General features: G+C 44.5%; 1 protein-coding gene across 2 annotated transcripts; it reads right to left on the minus strand.

The window, feature by feature from the left end:
• Nucleotides 1-2,736: 2,736 nt before the first annotated feature.
• COMMD9 (COMM domain containing 9) lies at nucleotides 2,737-16,662 on the minus strand. Of its 2 annotated transcripts, XM_068556324.1 has the most exons (6): nucleotides 16,578-16,662; nucleotides 8,661-8,786; nucleotides 6,902-7,041; nucleotides 5,501-5,535; nucleotides 4,535-4,638; nucleotides 2,737-3,484 (listed from the first exon to the last, which is right to left on the minus strand). In XM_068556324.1, exons 1-6 carry the CDS (start codon nucleotides 16,626-16,628, stop codon nucleotides 3,344-3,346), a joined length of 597 nt encoding a protein of 198 aa, XP_068412425.1. In that variant the 5' UTR covers nucleotides 16,629-16,662; the 3' UTR covers nucleotides 2,737-3,343. The 2 variants fall into 2 exon arrangements, with proteins under 2 accessions (XP_068412425.1, XP_068412426.1); XM_068556325.1 differs by lacking the exon at nucleotides 8,661-8,786 and having other exon boundaries at nucleotides 16,578-16,645.
• Between the last annotated feature and the right edge of the window lie 3,448 nt (nucleotides 16,663-20,110).

The following is a 20,110-nucleotide window of genomic DNA, read 5'->3' on the forward strand; positions in this document are numbered from 1 at the left end:
GCACTTGCCCTTTGTCCCCAACCTGCACTGACTGTTGTAGCAAAAATACACTTTTGTTGTGTAAAAGCCACTGCAATCTTGGGATTGTTTGTTACTATAGCATAACCTTGCATTGACTACATTTTCTTATTTTCTGTATTCTTGATGCTTAGGCATTTGGGGCCTTGACCCTGAAGAGACTGACCTCCTAGGGCTAGCTAATTCCTAGAGATAGCAAACAGCTCCTGTGAGAACACGCCTTTGATACACAAACCAACCAATCTACAGCCACAGCCCCAATTATGTCTTCTATCAAACTCGCACCCAAGCCAGTGTTCTCCCTGCCCTGAACCACCCCAGGACCAGGTACTGGACAGCTAGGGGCCACACCTGTAGCCCAGACCTGCCAGAATTATCCAAACTAGTCAACCCTATGCTTACTCAGTGTACCCACTCTGCCTCGCCCATTCCTTCCTGCGAAAACCCCAATAAAGGCTCTGGGCCATGCTAGTCCCTGGCCCTCTGTGCTTCCTGACCAACCCCGGTCCCTCTTCATGTGGCACTGCAAGATGTTGCATGCCTCCTGCTTCTACAGATATGTGAGTAGAAACTTCTTTGTGATCATTTTTGTGCCTGCATGTCTTACCATTCCTGATAAAAATAAGTCCCACTCCATTTTAACTCAAACCTGACCCATCCTGATGGATACACTAGGAGGAAGATTGGGACTGGCATCAGCCACACCGCATTTTCTTACCCTCTTCCCCACCTCTGGGTTCTGCTTCGCTCCGGGCTAGCCTCTCCTACTGCAGGTGGGCTTTCGTGTGAGGAAGGTGGGCCCGAGTATCCCCGGCTTCACTATCAGAGCCGAGAGGCAGGAGGCTGTGTTCGCTGCCGATTCCAGCAGAACAGGCATAGAGAAAGATCAGTCTGGCCCAGTTTGAGTCAGGTGCAATCATGGGACCATCTCTGCGGGGCACGGACGTCGGTCAGGACTGAGCCATCCACTCACCCCTGTGCCTGGGTGGGCGGACAGTGCTGGAAGCCAAGGGGAGCCACCACCGAGACCTATCATCGCCCTTCCGTGAATGGAGTCTGGACACCCAAACCCTGCCTCGCCCTAAGGGAAGAAGTTTGCAGGCAGCTGCTCATTGCACAAAGTACTACTGGGAAACCAGACAAGCACGGAGCAAAGGAACTTCATTTGAGGTAGAAGCTCGGAGGTTTTTTCTGAGATAGGGTCAAGCCAACCCATTAACACGGTATCTACACACCATCCATCCTCGCCAATAGCAGGAAAACCACCCACTTAAACGAGCGCGTGAGCTGAAGGGTAGCAAACATTTAGCAGTGCTGTTTCTTGAATGCCCTCTATGTGTCATGCATCCAGATGATTCTGTTCAGGTGGATCTGGCTAAAGGAATGTTCATCTGTCCAGACACCCATGCCAGGCTTCCTGCTTCTACTCAGTTTCTTATGGAATCCCATGGGAAGCCCAGCGAATGGGCTTTTGGAGATCTCTGTCTGCGGGTCACAGAGAGTGGAAGGAAAAGAGAGGGGGATGAATTCATGACAAGGCTGAACTCAACCTGAGGGTGAGACCAGGGGCCCTTGACCTGGAGATAGTGGGCAGGTCTCCAGGGTCCATGAATGCTTGTCCTTGAATGTGAAAAATCAAGTGTTCATTTCCTACAGAAGGGATCCATGGCTTCCATCAGATTCTCAATGGTTATGGCTCCAAACAGGTGAAGAACTGCCATTTTGACAGTAGGTAGCTCAGCTTCCAGGAGATGGCAGACAGAGAGGAGCTTGGGGTTTTTTCCTTGACTTCCCTAGCGTTTCACTGGGGGGATGGGGGGGAGAAGTAAGATTTCCCATCTCTACTTCAGTTCCAGTATTTTCCAAATGGAGCTAAAATCACAGAATGTCAAGTCCCTTGCAGAGTCCTGTGTGGTAGAGAAATCTGGGCCCAAGTCCTGATGAGGCCATTTACTAGCAGGGACTTCACCTCGATGAGCTGATTCCCTCGTTGATAAAGGGAGGATAATAACATTCACAGTCACACCAACCCCTTTACAGTAGACGAAGCAATGAATGCAGAGAGCTTTCTACTTTCCTTCCCATTAGTAACCAAGGCCAGCATTATCCAGTCCTTCCTATTTGCCGTAACAGTGCTAAGTGCTTTTAGGTACTTTTTATCACTTAATCTTCACAAAAGCGCTGTAGAGTAGGTATGACTATTATTCCCATTTAATTAAAACAAAACAAAACCAACCTTGGGGTGGGCAGGAACTGAGCTCAAGAGCCTCCCCTTAACCCGAAGTCCTGCCTCCCCCACCCCCCCTCCCACCCCGTCCACACACACCACCCGAGAAGCCGCCAAACAAAGCGCTCAGAGCACGCAGGCTCTTGCTACTGGGTGACCTGGAGAAGGGAGGGGGACACCTTACACGGAGCCCCCGGGACTTGTCCGGCCCGTGACAGACAACTCCGTCTGCTTAAACTCCTCGAAGAGCGCTTTCATCACAGCTCTCGCGACAAGCACCTGCTGATGTCGCCGCGCTTTCTTTTGCTCTACGTGACAGACGGATACGCGGAAGGTGGGCTGGTTCACAGGCCCGGTTTCAGGTCATCCCATGGTGATGAGCTGAGCCAGGAACGAGGAAGGTGGGGTTGTCTTTACAAACGAGAGGCAGCACTGGCCTAAGGAAACGACCCAGGCTAAGGACAGAAGCTACAGAAGCGTGACCAGAATCGTGAAGTTTTTAGAACTGTTATTTATTTCTAATCACTCCTACTTCTTCAACCTGAGTGGCTGCATTACATCAAGGAAGGGGCCTCTGGTTCTATGGAGAAGGAAGTGAGTTCCCATTTCAGACTTCCTACGCTGCCAGGTGGTCCAGCAGGGCTGAGGGAGCTCGGGAAGGCTCCGGACTCGGGGCAGGCAGGCACGCAGAGGGGGCCCTGCCCTGTGGGATCCGCCTGGCTTCTGTGACAGAGAAGCAGAACTGCTGGCGTCACCCACCTGACTCCCTGCGTGCATTCCAGAGCTGGAAATGGGCTCATCAGAGTGAAAGGAACTTATTAAGACGAGCGCCACAATCTGGGCCTGAATGTTCCAATCAGCCAGGCGGAGGCGGCTGACCAAGCAAACGCTCCCTCCTGCTGCCACCGGGGTCATGAAGTCCCACACAGGAGCCTCGCGAGACAGCAGCTTCTGCTCCAACTTCGGAAAGAGGAAAAAGCAGCGCAGGGGCCTGGCTGCTTCCGCCTGGTCCAACCGCGCCCGGGCTGGATGGCAGCCCCCACGTCTCCACCGCTGCCTGCTGCAAGGACGGCGTGTGCTGGGGGCCGGCTGGCCGCGTCACTTGCTGGCCACAGCGGAGAGCTGGTCCCGGATGCGGCCCAGCCCGTCTAACATCGTGTCCAGGGTCTCCTTACTCAGCTCCACGGTGACAGCTGACATGGAGGGCTGCTCCCCACACAGACTGGCATCTTCCTGGATCTGAAAAGAGAACACTGCCCCAAAGTCAGAGCTGCCTCTCTTCGACCTGCAGTCCCTACCTACCCCGTTCTGGCAAAGCTCGGAAGAGAGGCTCTTTGCTCAGAGTCACGGAGAGGAGAGTCGCAGCCTGGAGGCACTCAGCAAATGGGGACAGGGAGGGAGCTGTCTCAGGGGCTCCGGGCAGGGGTCGGAGAAGCCAGGCTCACTCACCCTCCCGCCCCCAACTCCCTCTGGGCACTCGAGTGAGGAAACATCCTGGGTTCATGCTGGTACTTTAGGCCATGGGCTCTAGGGGTATGTAAGAATCCTCTGGGATGCAGGAAAAATATTACAACCTCTAGTTATATGTATTTGTACTTTTTTTTTTTTTTAAAGTAAGCCTTAGTAATAGTTAAAAACTTAGTTGTTAGAGGCACCCTCTTTCATTTTCTTACAGCTGTTGAGTTTCTGGGTGTCTGGTGGTTAAGTAAATACAGCATTATGCTACCTAGTTTTAACTAAACAAACCCTAAAAATGGGTATGTGGCTTAAAAAGACTCCTGAAAATAACTGCGAAGTGAAGATAACACCAATGAAGAATGTGAACAATAAGATGAAGAACTGATACTTCTCCAACTGCTAATAGGAGCCCTTGTTCAGCACAGTACAAACAGCAACAGCCTCCTAAGATTGGACAAGAATTTGGAAAAGTATACCAAAATTCTCAAGAAGGCAATTGGAAATCTGAGTGCGTGCTTCTATCGTTAAAGCCAAACCTTCCTGTAAGCGTCTAAGACAACCTTTAGGTATCAGCAAATTATTTTAAAATTTATATTTTGTGTTTGTCTTATTTTAAAATTTCTAGTTTCGCCATATGTTTTATTATGACTGTGCTATGTTAATACACATATACTTTCTAAATAAACACTGCATTTTGGGGGTGCTAAATTTTTTTTATTTATGGGGTTGGAGATCCTAAAACTTGGGAGTCTGGCATTTCTGCTGGCCCGCAGGGGCGCCGAGTGCCTGCTGCCCCTCCTTTGCTTCTAGTGGGCATGAGAGCGGATGTACCTTCATCTGGAGCAGGCAGGTCGGGACGGCCATGCGGCTGATGCTGTCTGAGGAGGTTCTGATGTCCACCCTCCAGTCCAGGTCGACCAGGCGCGGCAGAGAGACTGTGTGGGGACAGCTCGGCTCAGTGCGCACGCCGCCTGCGTGACTAAGCCTTTCCTCGACGGCAGGCAGCTCCAAGGGCTGCACATGTGCAATGCATGGGATCCACACAGCAAGCCTCTGAGGGAGACAGACAGACAGGGCCCAAGACCCCACAGCAAGCCCCGGGCCTTCCTTACCACTGATCGTGGCCCCTGCACTTAGTGCACATTCGTGGTGGTCAGCACCTCCAGGCTTCTGCCTGAACACCCAACCCTCCAGATGTCCGGACAGAATGAGGAATGATGCAGGTGGAGAAGAGGAGGCTGTGGCCGGAGTCTTAGGAAATGTGTAGCTTTGACAATAGCGGAGAGAGCTTTTGTTTGAGAGACACACAGACTTGGCTTGAATGTGGGTTCTACCACCTGTCTAACCTCTGAGCCTCTGTTTGCTCACCTGTGAAATGGGGATGATCTCAGCCTAGCTCACAGGGTTGTTGGGAGGACTAAATGAGTTAATGCAGGTAGAGTCTGTGGCACTGTGACCGGCGCAGAGTGAGTTTAGTGAACGTTTATCAAACACCCACTTTTATTCAATCTTTCACACTAATTTCAATTATGGTTAATTTGTTTTCCAATGGAAATATAGTTATTTTAAGTACTTCACTTTCTGCTTAGGATATTTGTTTCTTAACAACATGCCTCCATTATATTAGGTTTATAACCAGAAAAAAAATTAAAAAGTGGAATTAAAAAGAAATACTTAACACTACTCGGTTTGGGATTAGGTTAATTCACTTTGACTTTAGTTAAAAACTCTGGTAGATTTAGGGCTGGAGCTGGGGAGGAGGGGGAGGGAGGAAGAGGCAGGTTTCTCGGTACTCACTCTGATTTGTTTGGGCTTCAGCTCTCCAAGTAGGTCTGTTTAAGAGGGAAAGATAAGAAAAATATAATGGAAAAGGGATGCAAATTGAGTCTTCTGATAATGAGGCCCATGGGCCTGGGCCTCTGCTCCTTCTGTGATCTTAAAACCTATAATCACCTCCTGACATGAAAGGACCACAGAAACGCCTCCCTCCAAGAAGCAGTTTTTTGTTTGCTTGTTTTACAAAACTGAGTGATGTTAAGGCCATAGGCGCTGTTAGTTTTCATGGCTTAGGAAAAGCAAGAAAACGCTAAATGCACTGTAACCGTGCTATTGTTCTCAGAGACAAAACAGAAAAGGTCAACTTATCCCCTTTTTACTGAGCATCTACTACGCAGAGTACGGCATCTTACGCAAAACACATCTAAACAGACGTGTCTGATGCTACACACATCACGCCATAGTGAGATGCCGAGCAGAGTCAGAGTAAACTGTGGTCACGCAACAGAAAGTTTCTAAATAAACAACAAAACCCTTGGGAAGTAAGCATCATCAGTTATTACTATCAGAGAGGTCTCTTCAAGCCTGCTGCTAACCAGCAGTTAATCCGTTCTGCTTAAATTGTATGTATCTAAAAGGATTTGCCCAGCTAGAAAATGTACAGAAAATTCACAAAAGAATAAAAATGACCAATAACGTGAAAAAGATATTTGACATCACTAGTACCAAAGATATATAAACTGAAATGAGGTACCATTTGCCATTTGTGAAACTGGGAATAAAAAGTAAAAAAACAAAACAAAACAAAACACCCTCAGTGCTGGTGATGGTGTGGGGAGAGTGGCACATCAATGTCCTCCTGGTGGAGTAGCTGGTGCAATCTTTCCGATGGCGGACTCGATAATAAAAAGCCAAAGCCTCAATACCACCATTTACCAGTCAGGAAATAAGGAAGCACAATGTGGGCAAAGGTTCCACCATAAATTGTTCACTGCAGTGAAAACTGCCAATAGCCTAAATGTCCAACCCTAAGGAATTTATTAACTAAATTACACATAATTTCTTCATGTAATGGAATATATTTAGCCATTAAGAATGATATTGAAGGTAAATATTTATCGACCTAAAATATCATTAATGTTAATACTGTTAAATGAAAACAAGCAAGTTATAAAACAGCATGATCCCATTGTGTTAAAAACAAAAGCAAAACCAACCCCTCTATGTATAAATGGAAAAAATAAACCAGTCTTAAAAGGTTTCCCATTAAGGAATTAACACTGCTAACCCTCTGGGTGGTGGGATTATGGTTTCCTTCCTTTTGCTTACCTGTGCTTGCTTTTCAAGAATAAGCATATTTTTTCCAGAACAGGAATAAAAAATACAAGCATTACAAGAAACTCCCAAGAAATAAGCACTTACACGTGTTCTAGGATGATTTTTGTCAGCAGGTTTTTGAGGTTTTGGTGGAAATTTTCAGGAAAGAGTGCCAGAATCGCCTCGGCGGAGGACAGGTCACGGAACACCACTAGCCTGGTGAGGCGGTGCAGAGCCTGGAGCAGCTGCAGGATAGACGGGGAGCCCTGGGTGGTGAGGGGCAGTGGGATAGGGGACAGGGCTCTATCTCCCATGCTGGGAAGAGGGCCTGCCACAGACCACCACCGTCGTTCAAACTGAATCCCAGGAGTCCGGAGGCCCCTGGTGCAGATGCGGATGCTCACGTGCCTCGGCCCGCCTCCAAGTTCACCTGTTGCTTAGAAGACATGTAGCTGCCTGACCGAGGATGCTGTCAACCTGCCAGAAAGTCTCTGCTTGTGGGCAAAGGGTTAATAAATCCCCTTCCTTGTGCACGGACTCTGACCTTAAGCTAACTTTCTAGCCTGTTCCCCTCTTAATGTGAGAGAAGCGGAAAGTCAGCGGTGTTACTAGACAGCGCTGCACCAGTCCCCTGCCTCTGGACCGCGAGGGCTGCAGAAACACCAGGGCCCGCGGCTTGGGCAACCGAGTGTGGCTGCATGGTCTGTGCCAGCACCCAAAGCCGTGCTTACTGAACTGCTGCCAGAGGTACTGGCTCCTGGGGAGTTGGGGCTTTTCACCCAGGCTGGTGGACTGTCACGTCCTTGCCCCTAGGCTGTCACCTGGTGGGGCGAGGAAAAGTAAATCTGCTGCTCAGCTGAACAGAACAGGACTCTCTGGAGGTAACTTCCTCCTCTTTAGGACTTTCCCAGATGCCACGGGAGGTTGCTCAGCTCAGAAAAGCACAACCCAGAGGCGAGGGGACGTTAAGCCTCTACTGGTGAAGGGTGGGAGTGAGTGGATAAATGCCCCAACCTCCCTGCCTTCCAGGGTGACAGTGCTGGGGCATTTATCCACGTGGTTTCTTACAGGATCCCAACTGCAGATGCCCACAGCGGTGACCGCTCACTAACATATCCTTCTACTGGCTTGTCTCTCTTCCCGGTCCGGTGCTTTCTAGAATCACCTCCCAAGTAACTACCAGCAGCCAAGTTGTTGCCTCAGGGTCTACTTTTGAGGAACCCAAACTAAGACTCCAACTCACTTTCATAACCTTGCTGCTGCCTCTCACTTCAATGAGCCAAGCTCCAGATTAAAAAATAACAACAACAGCACAGGTCTGCTTGGATGAATTACTGTTTTAGAAACATAGTTGCCATGGAAAGATAAGGCTGTGAGTGCTACATACATCCTTGTCCTCTTGGCCACCTGAGATCAGGTGAGGTCCAGCAGTACCTCCTCCCTAATCATACTCAGGCCTCACAGCTTCTGCCCAACCATCCCTGAAAAGTCTGCCTAAGCTATCCAGCCAACAATTCATCAGCACCGGTAAGTTACAGGCTGGGAAAGAAAATCATAGCAAGGTTGGCTTTTGTCCATACTGTCTAGGTAACAAGTCTGAAAAGGAAATGGTCAGGATCTCCGATTCTGGGTATACTTTTCCCATCCACGCCTCACTTATCATAAGGAAGTGAAGGTTCAAAGACAATGGCTTTTAAGTTCACTAACATTAAAAAAGAAAAAAGCATCTATTTTAAGTTTGCTATAATGTCAACAGACACTTCAGGGGAAAAATTCCCTTGGATGCGGCAACAACTGGGAAGTCAAGGAAGAGACTAATGAGCCGAGAAGCCAGGGGCCAGAGGTCACTTCTGACCCCACTTACTTGTTCTGCCTCCTCCTGGGTCACAGACAAGCTGGAACACGTAACATCCAAGAGCTTTTTCGAGCCAAGGGCTGAACTGGAAAAGCTCTCTTGGCACAGCTGTCTGACAACATCTTTCGAGGAGGCCTATAAATTCACAGATGGAAAAAAACAAAACAAGCAACAAACTCAGACTCTGAAAATACACTGTCTCCGTCATGGTGTGACACCTAAGAGGTGCGTAGGACACTTCCATTTCTGGGAAGATGACATAGATGTACTTTTCCCTATTTTTCCTGCTAAACGCAACTACATTCCCTGGGCACTTTATACAAAACAAATGTAAGACGACTCTGAAAGGGGAGAAGAGAAGACAGACCTGCTACGGACCTCATGACAAAGGAATGACGTGGCCATATTACGTTCCGAGCCTCTGGCACTTATTTAAATCTTCTATTTTAGCTGGCTTTCTCTGACACTGCTCAGGTGGCAGGGGGAGCATGGTGGGGCTGGGGGTGGTTGCTTCATTACTACCAAATGCAGACAGAAGTCCAGCTCCCCTACTTGGCTCCTGCTCACACCCAAAAGTAGGGGTTCCTTGTACCTACTGGGCAGGGGTGGAAGTTCTGGCTCCAGTAGTTTCCACTAATACCGTGGGGTGGCGGAACTTGTTACCAGCTCGTGGGGATGGAGGTCCAGCTCCCTACTTGGCCTTCTCTGACACCGCCCTGAGGGAGGTGTTCCCTCTCAGACTTTGTTGACGTACAGTGGAGCGCGGCCACAGTGTTTTCAGTGGTGTTTTGGTGGAGTAGAGCAGTTATTGTCTAAAAGTTTTCTGTCTTCCTAAGCCGCCCCTCTCTTGGTCTTTGGCTAGAGAGAGCAAGTATTTGTTGGAGTTTGTTTGTTTTCACCCACTGGCATTCTGGGTGGCCCTGTTCTTCAGCTCGAAGTCTGGGATATATGAACAAAAAGAAGAGCCACTGTCCGACGTGGCTGTAAATGTATATAGAGGAAATATTTAAGACAATTATATTATAAATAAGGGTAGGACGATAAAGGGATGACTTCACTCTAACTGGTAAAATGATGACACTGATATGTCACTGAGATTGTGATGTAAATGTAATAAGTTGAACAACCACTATAAGAGTTATAAAGAGAAATGAATTTTAAAACACTACAGATAAATCAAAATGGAATTCCAAAAAATGTTCAATTGATCAAATAAGCCACAGGAAGGCAGTAAAAGTAAAGAAACAAAAAATAAATAAAAGAACAAATAGAAAACAAAAAATAAAATGGCAAACTTAAGTTCTAATATTTCAATAATTACATTGGCTGTAAGTGGTCTAAATATACCAATTAAAAGACAGAAATTGGCTGAGTGTATTATAAAATATGACTCAGTTAAATGCTATCTACAAGAAACTCCCTTCAAATATAATGACAGAGACAGATTAAAAGGAAAAGAATGGAAAAAGATAGATCATGCAAACATTAATCAGGAAAGCAAGAGTGGCTATATTAATATCAGATAAAGTAGACTTCACAGCAGAGAAAACTACCAGAGACAGAGAGGGACATTACGTAATGGTAAAAGGTTCTGCTGACCAGAAGACATCCTGAATGTGCATGCCCTCAGCAAGAGAGCTGCAAAATACGTGAAGCAAAAACAGACAGAACTGAAAGGAGAAATCGACAAATCTATAAATACAGTTGGAGTCTTCAACACCCCTCTTTCAACAATTGATAGAACAACTAGACAGGATTCAACAAGGACACAGAAGAACTCCACAACACCATCAATCAATCTAATTGACATTTATGGAACACTATCCAGTAACAACAGAATACACACTCTTTTCAAAAGCTCACTGAACACATACCAAGATAGATGATATTCTGAGCCAAAAAATAAACGTTAACAAACTTAAAAGAACTAAATCATACAGAGTGTGTTCTCAGTGATCACAATGGAATCACATTAGAAATCGATAACAAGAACATGTCCAAACATTTGGAAACTTAAACAACACACTTCTAAATAATCCACAGATTAAAGGGAAAGTTGAACAAATTACACTGAATAAATGAAAATGAAAAACAACACCAAAATTTTGGGGGTACAGCCAAGATGGTGCTGAGAGGGAAATTTACAGCATTAAATGCCTATATTAGAAAAGAGGAAAAGTCTCAAATAAATAATCTAAGTCCTCATCTCAAGAACCTAGAAAAACAAGAGCATGATAAACCCAAAGGAATAAGGAAGGAAACAACAAAGAGCAGACACCAAAGAAATTGAAAACATAAAAAAGGAGAAATCAATGGAACAAAGAACTAGTTCTTTGAAAATATCAATAAAATTAACAAACTTTTAGCAAGACTGACAAAATTAAAAAGAAAGGAGACACAAATTACCAATATCAGGAATGAAGCAAGGCACATCACTACAGACCCTGCAGATTTCAAAAAGAAAATAAGAGAATAACTACAAGCAACTCTATACACACAAATTTGACAGTTTAAATGAAATGGATCAATTTCTCAAAAAACACAAACTACCATAACTCTCCCCATATAAAATTGAAAACGTGAGTAGTGCTATAACTGTTAAGGAAATTGAATTTGTAATTTTAAAACCCCCAGAAATCACCAGACCCAGATGGTTTCACTGGAGAATTCTAACAAACATTTAAAGAAAGAATTAACTAATTCTACACAATCTCTTCTAGAAAACAGAAAAGGAGGAAACACTTCCCAATTCATTTCACAAAGCTAGGATTACCCTGATACCAAAATCAGACAGAGACTGTATAAAACAAAACAAAAAAACAACTACAGACCAATGTCCCTCATAAAAAATAGTTGCAAAGATCCTTAACAACATACTAGCAAATAGAATTCAGCAATATATAAAAAGGATTATTCACTATAACTAGGTGGAATTTATTCCAGGGATGCTAGGCCAGTTCAGTATTTGAAAGTCTACGTGATCCACCATATTACCAGGCTCAAGGAGAAAAATCATAGGATATCAATCAATGCAGAAAGAGCAGTTGACAAAATTCAACATCCATTCTTGATGAAAACTCTCATAAAATTAGGAATAGAGGGGAACTTCCATAACTTGACATAGAGCATCTACCAAAAAACCTAGAGAAAACATATTTAATGATGAAAGACTAAAGTTGGGAACAAGGCAAGGATGTGGGCTCTCACCACTGTTATTCCACATTGTGCTGAAAATTCTAGCCAATGAAATAAGGCAAGAGAAAGAAATAAAAGGTCTGCAGATCAGAAAGGAAGAAATAGAACTGTCCCTATTTGCAGGGACATGACTGTCTATGAGAAAGTCCCAAGAAATGTACAAAAAAATCATTAGAATAAGTGAGTTCAGCAGTTTGCAGATCCAAGATACACATACTAAGATCAGATGTATTTCTACCCACTAGCAATCAACACATGGACACTGGAATTAAAAGTACAACATCATTTGCAATTGCTCAAAAAAAAAAGAGAGAAATACTTAGGTATAAATCTAACAAAACATGTACAGGACTTGTATACTGAAAATTATACAATACAGATAAAAGAAATCAAGGATCTAAATCAATGGGGAGACACATCATGATCATGGATTGGATGATCTAACACATTAAGATGTCAATTTGCTCCTAAATGATATACAGATTTAATCCAATTCCTATGAAAATCTGAGCAAGTTTTTTTTTTTTTAGATATATCCAAGACCATTCTAAACTTTATACAGGGAGGCAAAGGAACTAGAATAGCTAAAACAATTTTGATAAAGAATGAAGTAGGAGGAACCCATCTATCTGATTTCAAGACTTATTATATAGCTACGATAATCAAGACTGTATGGTATTCAGAGGGATAAACAAATAGATCAATGGAGCAAACTAAAGAACCCTGAAGTAGACCCAGTAAATATGCCCAACTGATTCTTGACAAAGTTGCAAAAGCAATTCAATAGAGGAAAGAAAGCCCTTTTCAACAAATGATATTGGAACAAGGGGACATTCACAGGCCAAAAAAAAAAAAAAATTCTCAAACTTTTCCACACACCTTATACAAAATTAATGCAAAATCAATCATGGACTTAAATGTTATATAAATGTAGGGACTTCCCTGGTGGCGCAGTGGTTAAGAATCCGCCTGCCGCAGGGGACACAGGTTAGAGCCCTGGTCTGGGAAGATCCCACATGCCGCAGAGCAACTAAGCCTGTGCACCACAACTACTGAGCCTGTGCTCTAGAGCCCGCAAGCCACAACTACTGAGCCCCCGTGCCACAACTACTGAAGCCCGCGTGCCTAGAGCCCGTGCTCCGCAACAAGAGAAGCCACCACAATGAGAAGCCCACGCACCGCAACGAAGAGTAGCCCCCGCTCGCCGCAATTAGAGAAAGCCCGCGCACAGCAACGAAGACCCAACGCAGCCAAAAATAAAATAAATAATATTTTAAAAAGTTTTATACAAATGTAAAGTATAAAGCTATAAAACTTTTAGATAAAAATAGGGGAAAATTTGGAGAGCTATGGCTTCACAAAGAGTTCGTAGACTTTACACCAAAAGCGTAATTCATTAAAAAACCACAATTCATAAAAGGAAAAATTTTTGAAAAACTGTATTTCATCAAAATTAAAACATTTTTTGCTCTGCTAAAGCTCCTGTTATGGAGCTCCTGTGTCCCCCCCTAAAAGTCATATATTGAAGTCATAACTCCCACTATCTCAAAATGTGATCTCATTTAGAAATAGGATTATTGCAGATATAAATAGTGAAGATGAGGTCATAGGGTGGACCCTAATCCAATATGACTGATGTCTTAATTAAAAGGGGAAATTTAGACACAAAAATGCAAACAGGGAGAACTCCACATGAAGATCAATGCAGAGATCTACAAGCCAAGATACACTAAATATCACCAGAAACCACCAGAAGTTAGGAGAAAGGCACAGAACAATTTGTCCCTCAAAGCCCTCAGAAGGAACCAACTTGGCTGACACCTTGATCTCAGACTTCTGGCCTCTAGAACTGGGACACAATAAATTTCTGTTGTGTCAGCCACCAAGTCTGTAGTATTTTGTTACAGCAGACCTAGCAAATTAATACACCTTTGTGAAGAGGATGAAAAGACAGTTACATACTAGGAAAGAATATGTGCAGACCACATATCTGACAAAGGACCACTATCTAGAATATATAAAGAAATGCAAAAGTAAAAAAGCAAACAATGAAATTAGAATATGAGCAAAAGACATAAAGCAATATTCTGCTGAAGAAGATACACAGATGGTAAATAAGCACGCGAAAAGATGTCCAACATCATTAACCATCAGGGAACTTCGAATTAAAACCACAATGAGATATAAATACACACCTATCAGAATAGCTCAGATAAAATATAGTGATGCCAATAAATGCTGGCAAGGATGGGGAGAAACTGGACCATTCATGCATTGCTGTTGGGAATGTAAAGTAGTACAGCCACTCTGGAAAACAGTTTGGCAGTTTCATAAAAACAACAAAACCCTAAACAGGTAACTACCAAATGATCCAGAACTGTACTCCTGGGCATTAATCTCAGAGAAATATAGACTTATGTTCATACAGAAATCTGTATACAAATGTTTACAGCAGGTTTATTTATAATAGCAAAAAACTGGAAACAATGTAGATGTCATACCATAGAATACTACTCAGCAATAAAAAGGAAAGAACTATTAAAACACATAACATGGCTCCAGAAAATAGGGCTCAAAGAAAAAAGCCAATCCCAAAAGGTTACATATTGTATGATTTCACTTATATAACATTCTTTTTTTTTTTTGAATGTTTCATTGTTTATAGAAACAACTGATTTGTTTTTATAGTATTTATTTATGTTTTTGGCTGCGTTGGGTCTTCGTTGCTGTGCACGGACTTTCTCTAGTTGCGGGGAGCGGGGTCTACTCTTCCTTGTGGTGCACGGGATTCTCATTGCGGTGGCTTCTCTTGCTGCGGAGCACGGGCTTCAGTAGTTGTGGTACGTGGGCTCAGGAGTTGTGGCTCGCGGGCTCTAGGGCACAGGCTCAGTAGTTGTGGTGCACGAGCTGAGGTGCTCCGCAGCATGTGGGATCTTCCCAGACCAGGGATCGAACCCGTGCCCCCTGCATTGGCAGGCGGATTCTTAACCACTGCACCACTGGGCAAGTCCCTCACTTATATAACATTCTTGAAATGACAAAATTACAGAAATGAGGAACAAACTGGTGAATACCAGAGGTTACGAAAGGGGTGAGGGCAGAGGGGAAGGGGGTGTGGCTATAAAAGGGCAACATGAAGAACACTGTGGTGATGGAAAATGTTCTGAATCTTGACTATCAATGTCAATATCCTGGTTGGGATATCATACTATAGTTTTGCAAGATGTTACCATTGGGGGAAACTGAGTAATGGGTAAATGCGATCTTTCTGTATTGTTTCTTGCAACTGCCTGTAAACCTATATCTCAAAATTGAAAGTTTATGTAATTTTTTTAAAAAAGAAAGTACATAGGACAATAGGAATGCAAATGAATGAACTACTGCTACATAATAGTAAACAAAAGAAGCCAGAAACACACACAAAAATATGCCCTATTATTCCATTTATGTGAAGTTCAAATGTGAGCCATATTAAATTGACATATTAGAAGTAAAGATAGTGGTTACTGTTGGGGAGCAGAGTGAGGGAAATAACGAAGGGACAACAGAGAGACTTCTGTCGTACTGGTAACATTTCATTGTTTGACTGTGGTGGTGGTAATAAATCATTAAACGGTGCACTTATAATCTGTGCACTTTTTTTGTATGTGTGTTACACATTAATAATGATTTTTATAAGTGTATTAAAGAAAAAAAGCCCATAGAACGAAGAGGGATTGGGGTGGAGGTTGGGGGCAGAGCAGCCACAGTAAGGGTGAAAAGGCACTGGGTTGGGAGTTGAGAGCTCTAGGTTTCCAGTCCCAGCTTTACAACATTTATTAATTCATAGAACAGCTATTTATTTGAGCACATGCTGTATGCCAGGTGTGGAGGGTACGCTTGTTACGCATACATTTGTGAATAATAGTAGATGCCCGTAGAGATTGGAGAATACACGTGAACACTGGCGAGGCGGTTAAAACAAAAGAAGGACCATCGCGTGGACCAATGATGATGCTGTGCCATGAACTGCTGAGTGTAATTAACTCAACCCTCTTCGTCTGGAGTTTTTTTAAAAACAAGGTCCCTCGTGGATCTCACGTTCTTGTGAGAGAGGCAGACAACAGGCAACCAGATGCATAATGTCAGCTAGTGACAAGTTCTACGAAGGAAGATAAAGCCGCCGCTTCTTCTATAGGGAAAGTCATAAATCAAGCAAAAAATTCCAGTCTCCTACAACGCCATATGAAGTACATCCCTTCCATCCTCACAGTTTTTCAAATGATTGTCAGGAGAGTGTTTTGGCCCTCACACAGGTCAAAGCAAATAAAAAAACCTAGGACTCAGGAGAATATAGAACGCACACTTGACTCAGGGGGCGGACGCAGAGGAGAGAACTGGAGAGCGCAGATGGGCTGCGGGATGAAATGGGGAACTGGCAACGCGGATCTAGAGATTACCATCCCAACGCACCAACCCCGAAAGCCAGCCCCAGATACTATTAGTAGGGAACATTTGTACAGCGCCTTCAGGTCCACTGTCTTGTTTCCCCACTATCCTGTCAAAGTGGTATTAATTTTGTTCGTACTTTCAAAAAGCTCGGAAAAGAGCAACGACCTGCTAGGAGTCACAGTGAGAGGCAGTGGCAGCGTCGTGGCTCCAAATCGGGGTCCATTTATTCCCAATTCCTGCTCTGTGCAAAGTCTCGGAGACAAAGGCCCGCCTCGCGCTGTCCCCACCCCTCTCATTTACCTTTAGCAGGCTCTGGAGAGCTGCAAAGACCTCCGCCGTCAGCGCGGCCATCTTCCCCGGGTCACGTGACCTAGGTACGCGGAGCAGCGCGGTCGGGAGACTCCGACAGCCGCGCGGGGCATACCGGGGGCCGTAGTCCTTTAGGGTGGCGGGAGCTGCCTGGGTCGTGGCACTACGGGATGGGGAGGAGCCGAGTAGGGCGCGGAGGCTGGGTAGCTCAGCGCGGGGACTCTAGGACCGTGGGGTTTGGAGGACGCGGGTGCTGGATGGTTTTCAGGGGAGGAAATTGGCTTGGCTTGGCTTGTCTACTTACCAGGGCAGGGAAACTGATTTTCTCTTGACTCACATGGGTGGGCTGGCTAATTTGGGGAATGCATCTGCAGGCTTGACAAGCGCCTTAGCTGTTCTGGAGTGATCTTCGTACCTGGCCTGTTAGAATTAAAGTAGCTGTGCACATCATTGCAATTCTTGGAATTTACCCCCCACCCCGCCTGTCTTGAAGAATGTAAAATTGATTTCATGTGTACAGTTTCCTTTGTGTCTCTGGGGTAGGTAGGAGCTGGTATTTTTAACCTTATCCAGATGAGGAAAGGGTGTTGATGACTTTCTCTAGTCCAAGGGGAGATCGGTTTTGATGAGCAGGTGAGGAAGTGTTTGGGACAAGGAGTAGAAAGGGAATCCAATGAAAGATATTACCTAACTAGGTTCCTATTACACCTATAGTGGGGATGGGAGGGGTGGTTCATGGATATGATTTAATTCATTTATTCAACAAGATAATTATGAATGTAAGGATGGTTTTGAGTGGGCAGTCCAGGACTCTGATTTGCCCAGTGATCAGAGGTCCTACCTCAGAACAGACTCAAATTGTAAAGTTCTGGAACTTGGTTTTAAGGAACCTGTCTCCTCTGCCTTCTAACCCCAGCCTCTGACATTTCCCTTATCTATCTTTAGGATCTAGTTGGTTCTTTCTTTTTCCATACCCAGTTCCTTAGCAAAATTTGGCTTGAAACAGGTTCTGATAAATTCAAGCTAGAGAAAGAATGTCTAATTGTGCAAGTCCGGGAATTGGTCATTTGTTTTTCTGCCTCCTACTCCTCCCCCTCCTTCTTTTCTCTCTCCCATTTTCTGTGAGGATGTTGTCCAGCCCCAGGAAAATAAACCCAGGTTGTCTGAGGATGAACCCATATCTGGACTAGAAGATGTTAGACCCACCTTGTCCTGGAGTCCTGATCCCAGCTCTCTTTCTTGGCCTCTCCCTCTTCTCTTCTTCCAGGACCACATGGCTTGATTCTTGTTTTCTGCCATAAGTCCCTGTAAGCTCTAGGGTTACTCCTGCCTGTATTCATAGGGCCAGCCCAGTGCCTTGATTGAAGTAAATGTTTTCTTAAATAAACAAAAACCCCTCAAAAGTGGTTAGACTAAAATTGCTTTCTGTGACTTTTCTGCAGGGATTTTACCTTATTATTTGCAGGTCTGTGCCTTCTTGTCTTACTTTGGAAAGATGGGCAGAGTGGTCACCAGCCTCCAATATGGCTCCCAGTGACCCCTGCCTCCTGGTAGTCACATCCTTGTATCGTCCCCTCCCTTGTTGTGCCACGATTAGTCTCTGTGACCAATAGCAGGTGGCAGAAGTGGTGGTATATCACATCTAAGATTAGTTATAAACTAATTAGTTTAACTTTTGCAATTAGTTAACTGCAGCTTCTGGGTACTCTCTTTCGTCTGCTCTCTTTTTCTTGAATCTCTTGCTCCGGGGAAAACAAGCTGCCATGTTATGAACAGTCCTCTAGAGAGGTCCATGTGGTGAAAAACTGAAGCCTCCGGCCAATAGCCAGCAAGAAACTAAGGCCTGCCAACAGCCCCATTACTGAGTTTGGAAGCAGATTCTTCAGCCCTGGTAGAGCCTTGAGATGACAGTAGCCTTGGCCAACATCTTGACTACAACGTCATGAGAGATTCTGAGTCAGAACCACCCAGCTAAAACACTCCTGGCTCTCTGGGCTTCAAAAACTGTGTGATTATGAGTATTCGTGATTTAAAGTTCCTAAGCTTTGAGGTAATTTGTTACAGAGCAATAATAACTATTTCATGTAGGCAGAATAGCATAGGGACTTTAGAATTCAACCTAAGTTCCAATCCCACATATAACTCTACATGTTATTAACTCACCTTGAACAAATTCTTGAAAATTCTCTGAGCCTCTTGAACTTCAACTTAAGCTGATGTTGATCAAAAAAATGATGTTGATCACACCTACCTGCCCCAGTGGGAGGGTACCCAGCTCTCCTTGCCCTCGAGGGCAGGCATGAAAGGAGAGGAAACCCTGGGCTCCATCAGTGCGAGGCAGGGCCTGCAACCCTGCACCAGGTCATCACATTGTTCTAGGACTGCCCGCATTGCCACTGCCATGTTGCATCTAAAGGTTTGTCTATAGCCTGGAGAGCTTCCAGCAATTCCTCAGCCATAAACATTTACATGGGAAAGAACAGAACAGAATGTTAATTTCCATGATTTGGTCTCACCACCTGGTTTTTGTTAGGCCTAGTCTGATTTCTTTCCAATTCTGGGTATATGGATCTGTGCTTGCTTTCATTTATTTAATAAATTTGTATTATTAAACAAATGTATTAAATAGATTTATTTAATAAATATACCACACTCCATTTTAAGGCTCTTACACTTAATGATTTATTTACTTCCCATAACAATCCTGTGTGATACACACACACACACACACACACACACACACAGTACTATAATTTTCCCCATTTTACATATGGGAAAACTGAGGCACAGAGAAGTTAAGTAACTTGTCCAAGGTCACACAGCTAAAATTTTGGCAGAGCCCAGGTTCAAACTTGAGCAGTTCGGTTCCAGAGTCTGTGCTGTTAACCACCAAGCTCTACATGACTCTTTGTCTTGCTATAGCTGAAAACTCATGCTTCTTCTGTCTGGATGTCTGACTACCTTCTCCAGGGGGCAAGAAAAATCTAATGGTATTCTTGGACAATCAACCCAATGGTATAGTAAGAGACAAGATGATGAGTGGAAGGCGTAACTTGGGCTTTGGAAAAAGGTCGAGGTTCAATTTCTGGCTCCTGTGTGCTTCTGGCGAGTTATTTCATTGCTGAACCTCAGTTTCCTCATCTGTAAGTTAGGCGCAACAATAATAAAAATACGTTTTGACCATTAGAGGGAGCTCAGGGATGACTTGTACCCAAAATGGGGATGGATTATTTATATGGAGACTTGGTTCTAGCCATTGGCAGCACTGAAGGGCAGAACTATCCAGTGCTCTGGGAAAGAGTTGGCATTAGGGTGATCAACCAACCATCTCAGTTTGCCTGGGACACGGGACTTTCCGTGCCAACAGTGGGATAGTCCTGGGTAAACCAAGCTAGTTGGTTACCCTCCTTTGAGCCCTGTGCCTTTGAGGAAACCATCCTTTTAGAGCTCTTGTCCTGTATTCTCCAGTGGGGCTATGGTGAAGAGAGTGACATGGATAAAGAGTTTCTTTTTAATAGAAGGTA

Source organism: Eschrichtius robustus, chromosome 11 (genome assembly GCF_028021215.1).
Source record: "Eschrichtius robustus isolate mEscRob2 chromosome 11, mEscRob2.pri, whole genome shotgun sequence".
In the NCBI taxonomy this organism is placed as follows: Eukaryota; Metazoa; Chordata; class Mammalia; order Artiodactyla; family Eschrichtiidae; genus Eschrichtius; species Eschrichtius robustus.

What these genes read in the sequence shown, in the direction of transcription:
- COMMD9 (XM_068556324.1), bottom strand. Translation starts at nt 16,628, where the DNA reads ATGGCCGCGCTGACGGCGGAGGTCTTTGCAGCTCTCCAGAGCCTGCTA. An exon ending in AAAATCATCCTAGAACACGT is followed by an intron (nt 5,536 to 6,901) that starts GTAAGTGCTTAT and finishes CCTCTTAAACAG; the next exon opens with ACCTACTTGGAGAGCTGAAG. An exon ending in TGAAGCCCAAACAAATCAGA is followed by an intron (nt 4,639 to 5,500) that starts GTGAGTACCGAG and finishes GTCCCCACACAG; the next exon opens with TCTCTCTGCCGCGCCTGGTC.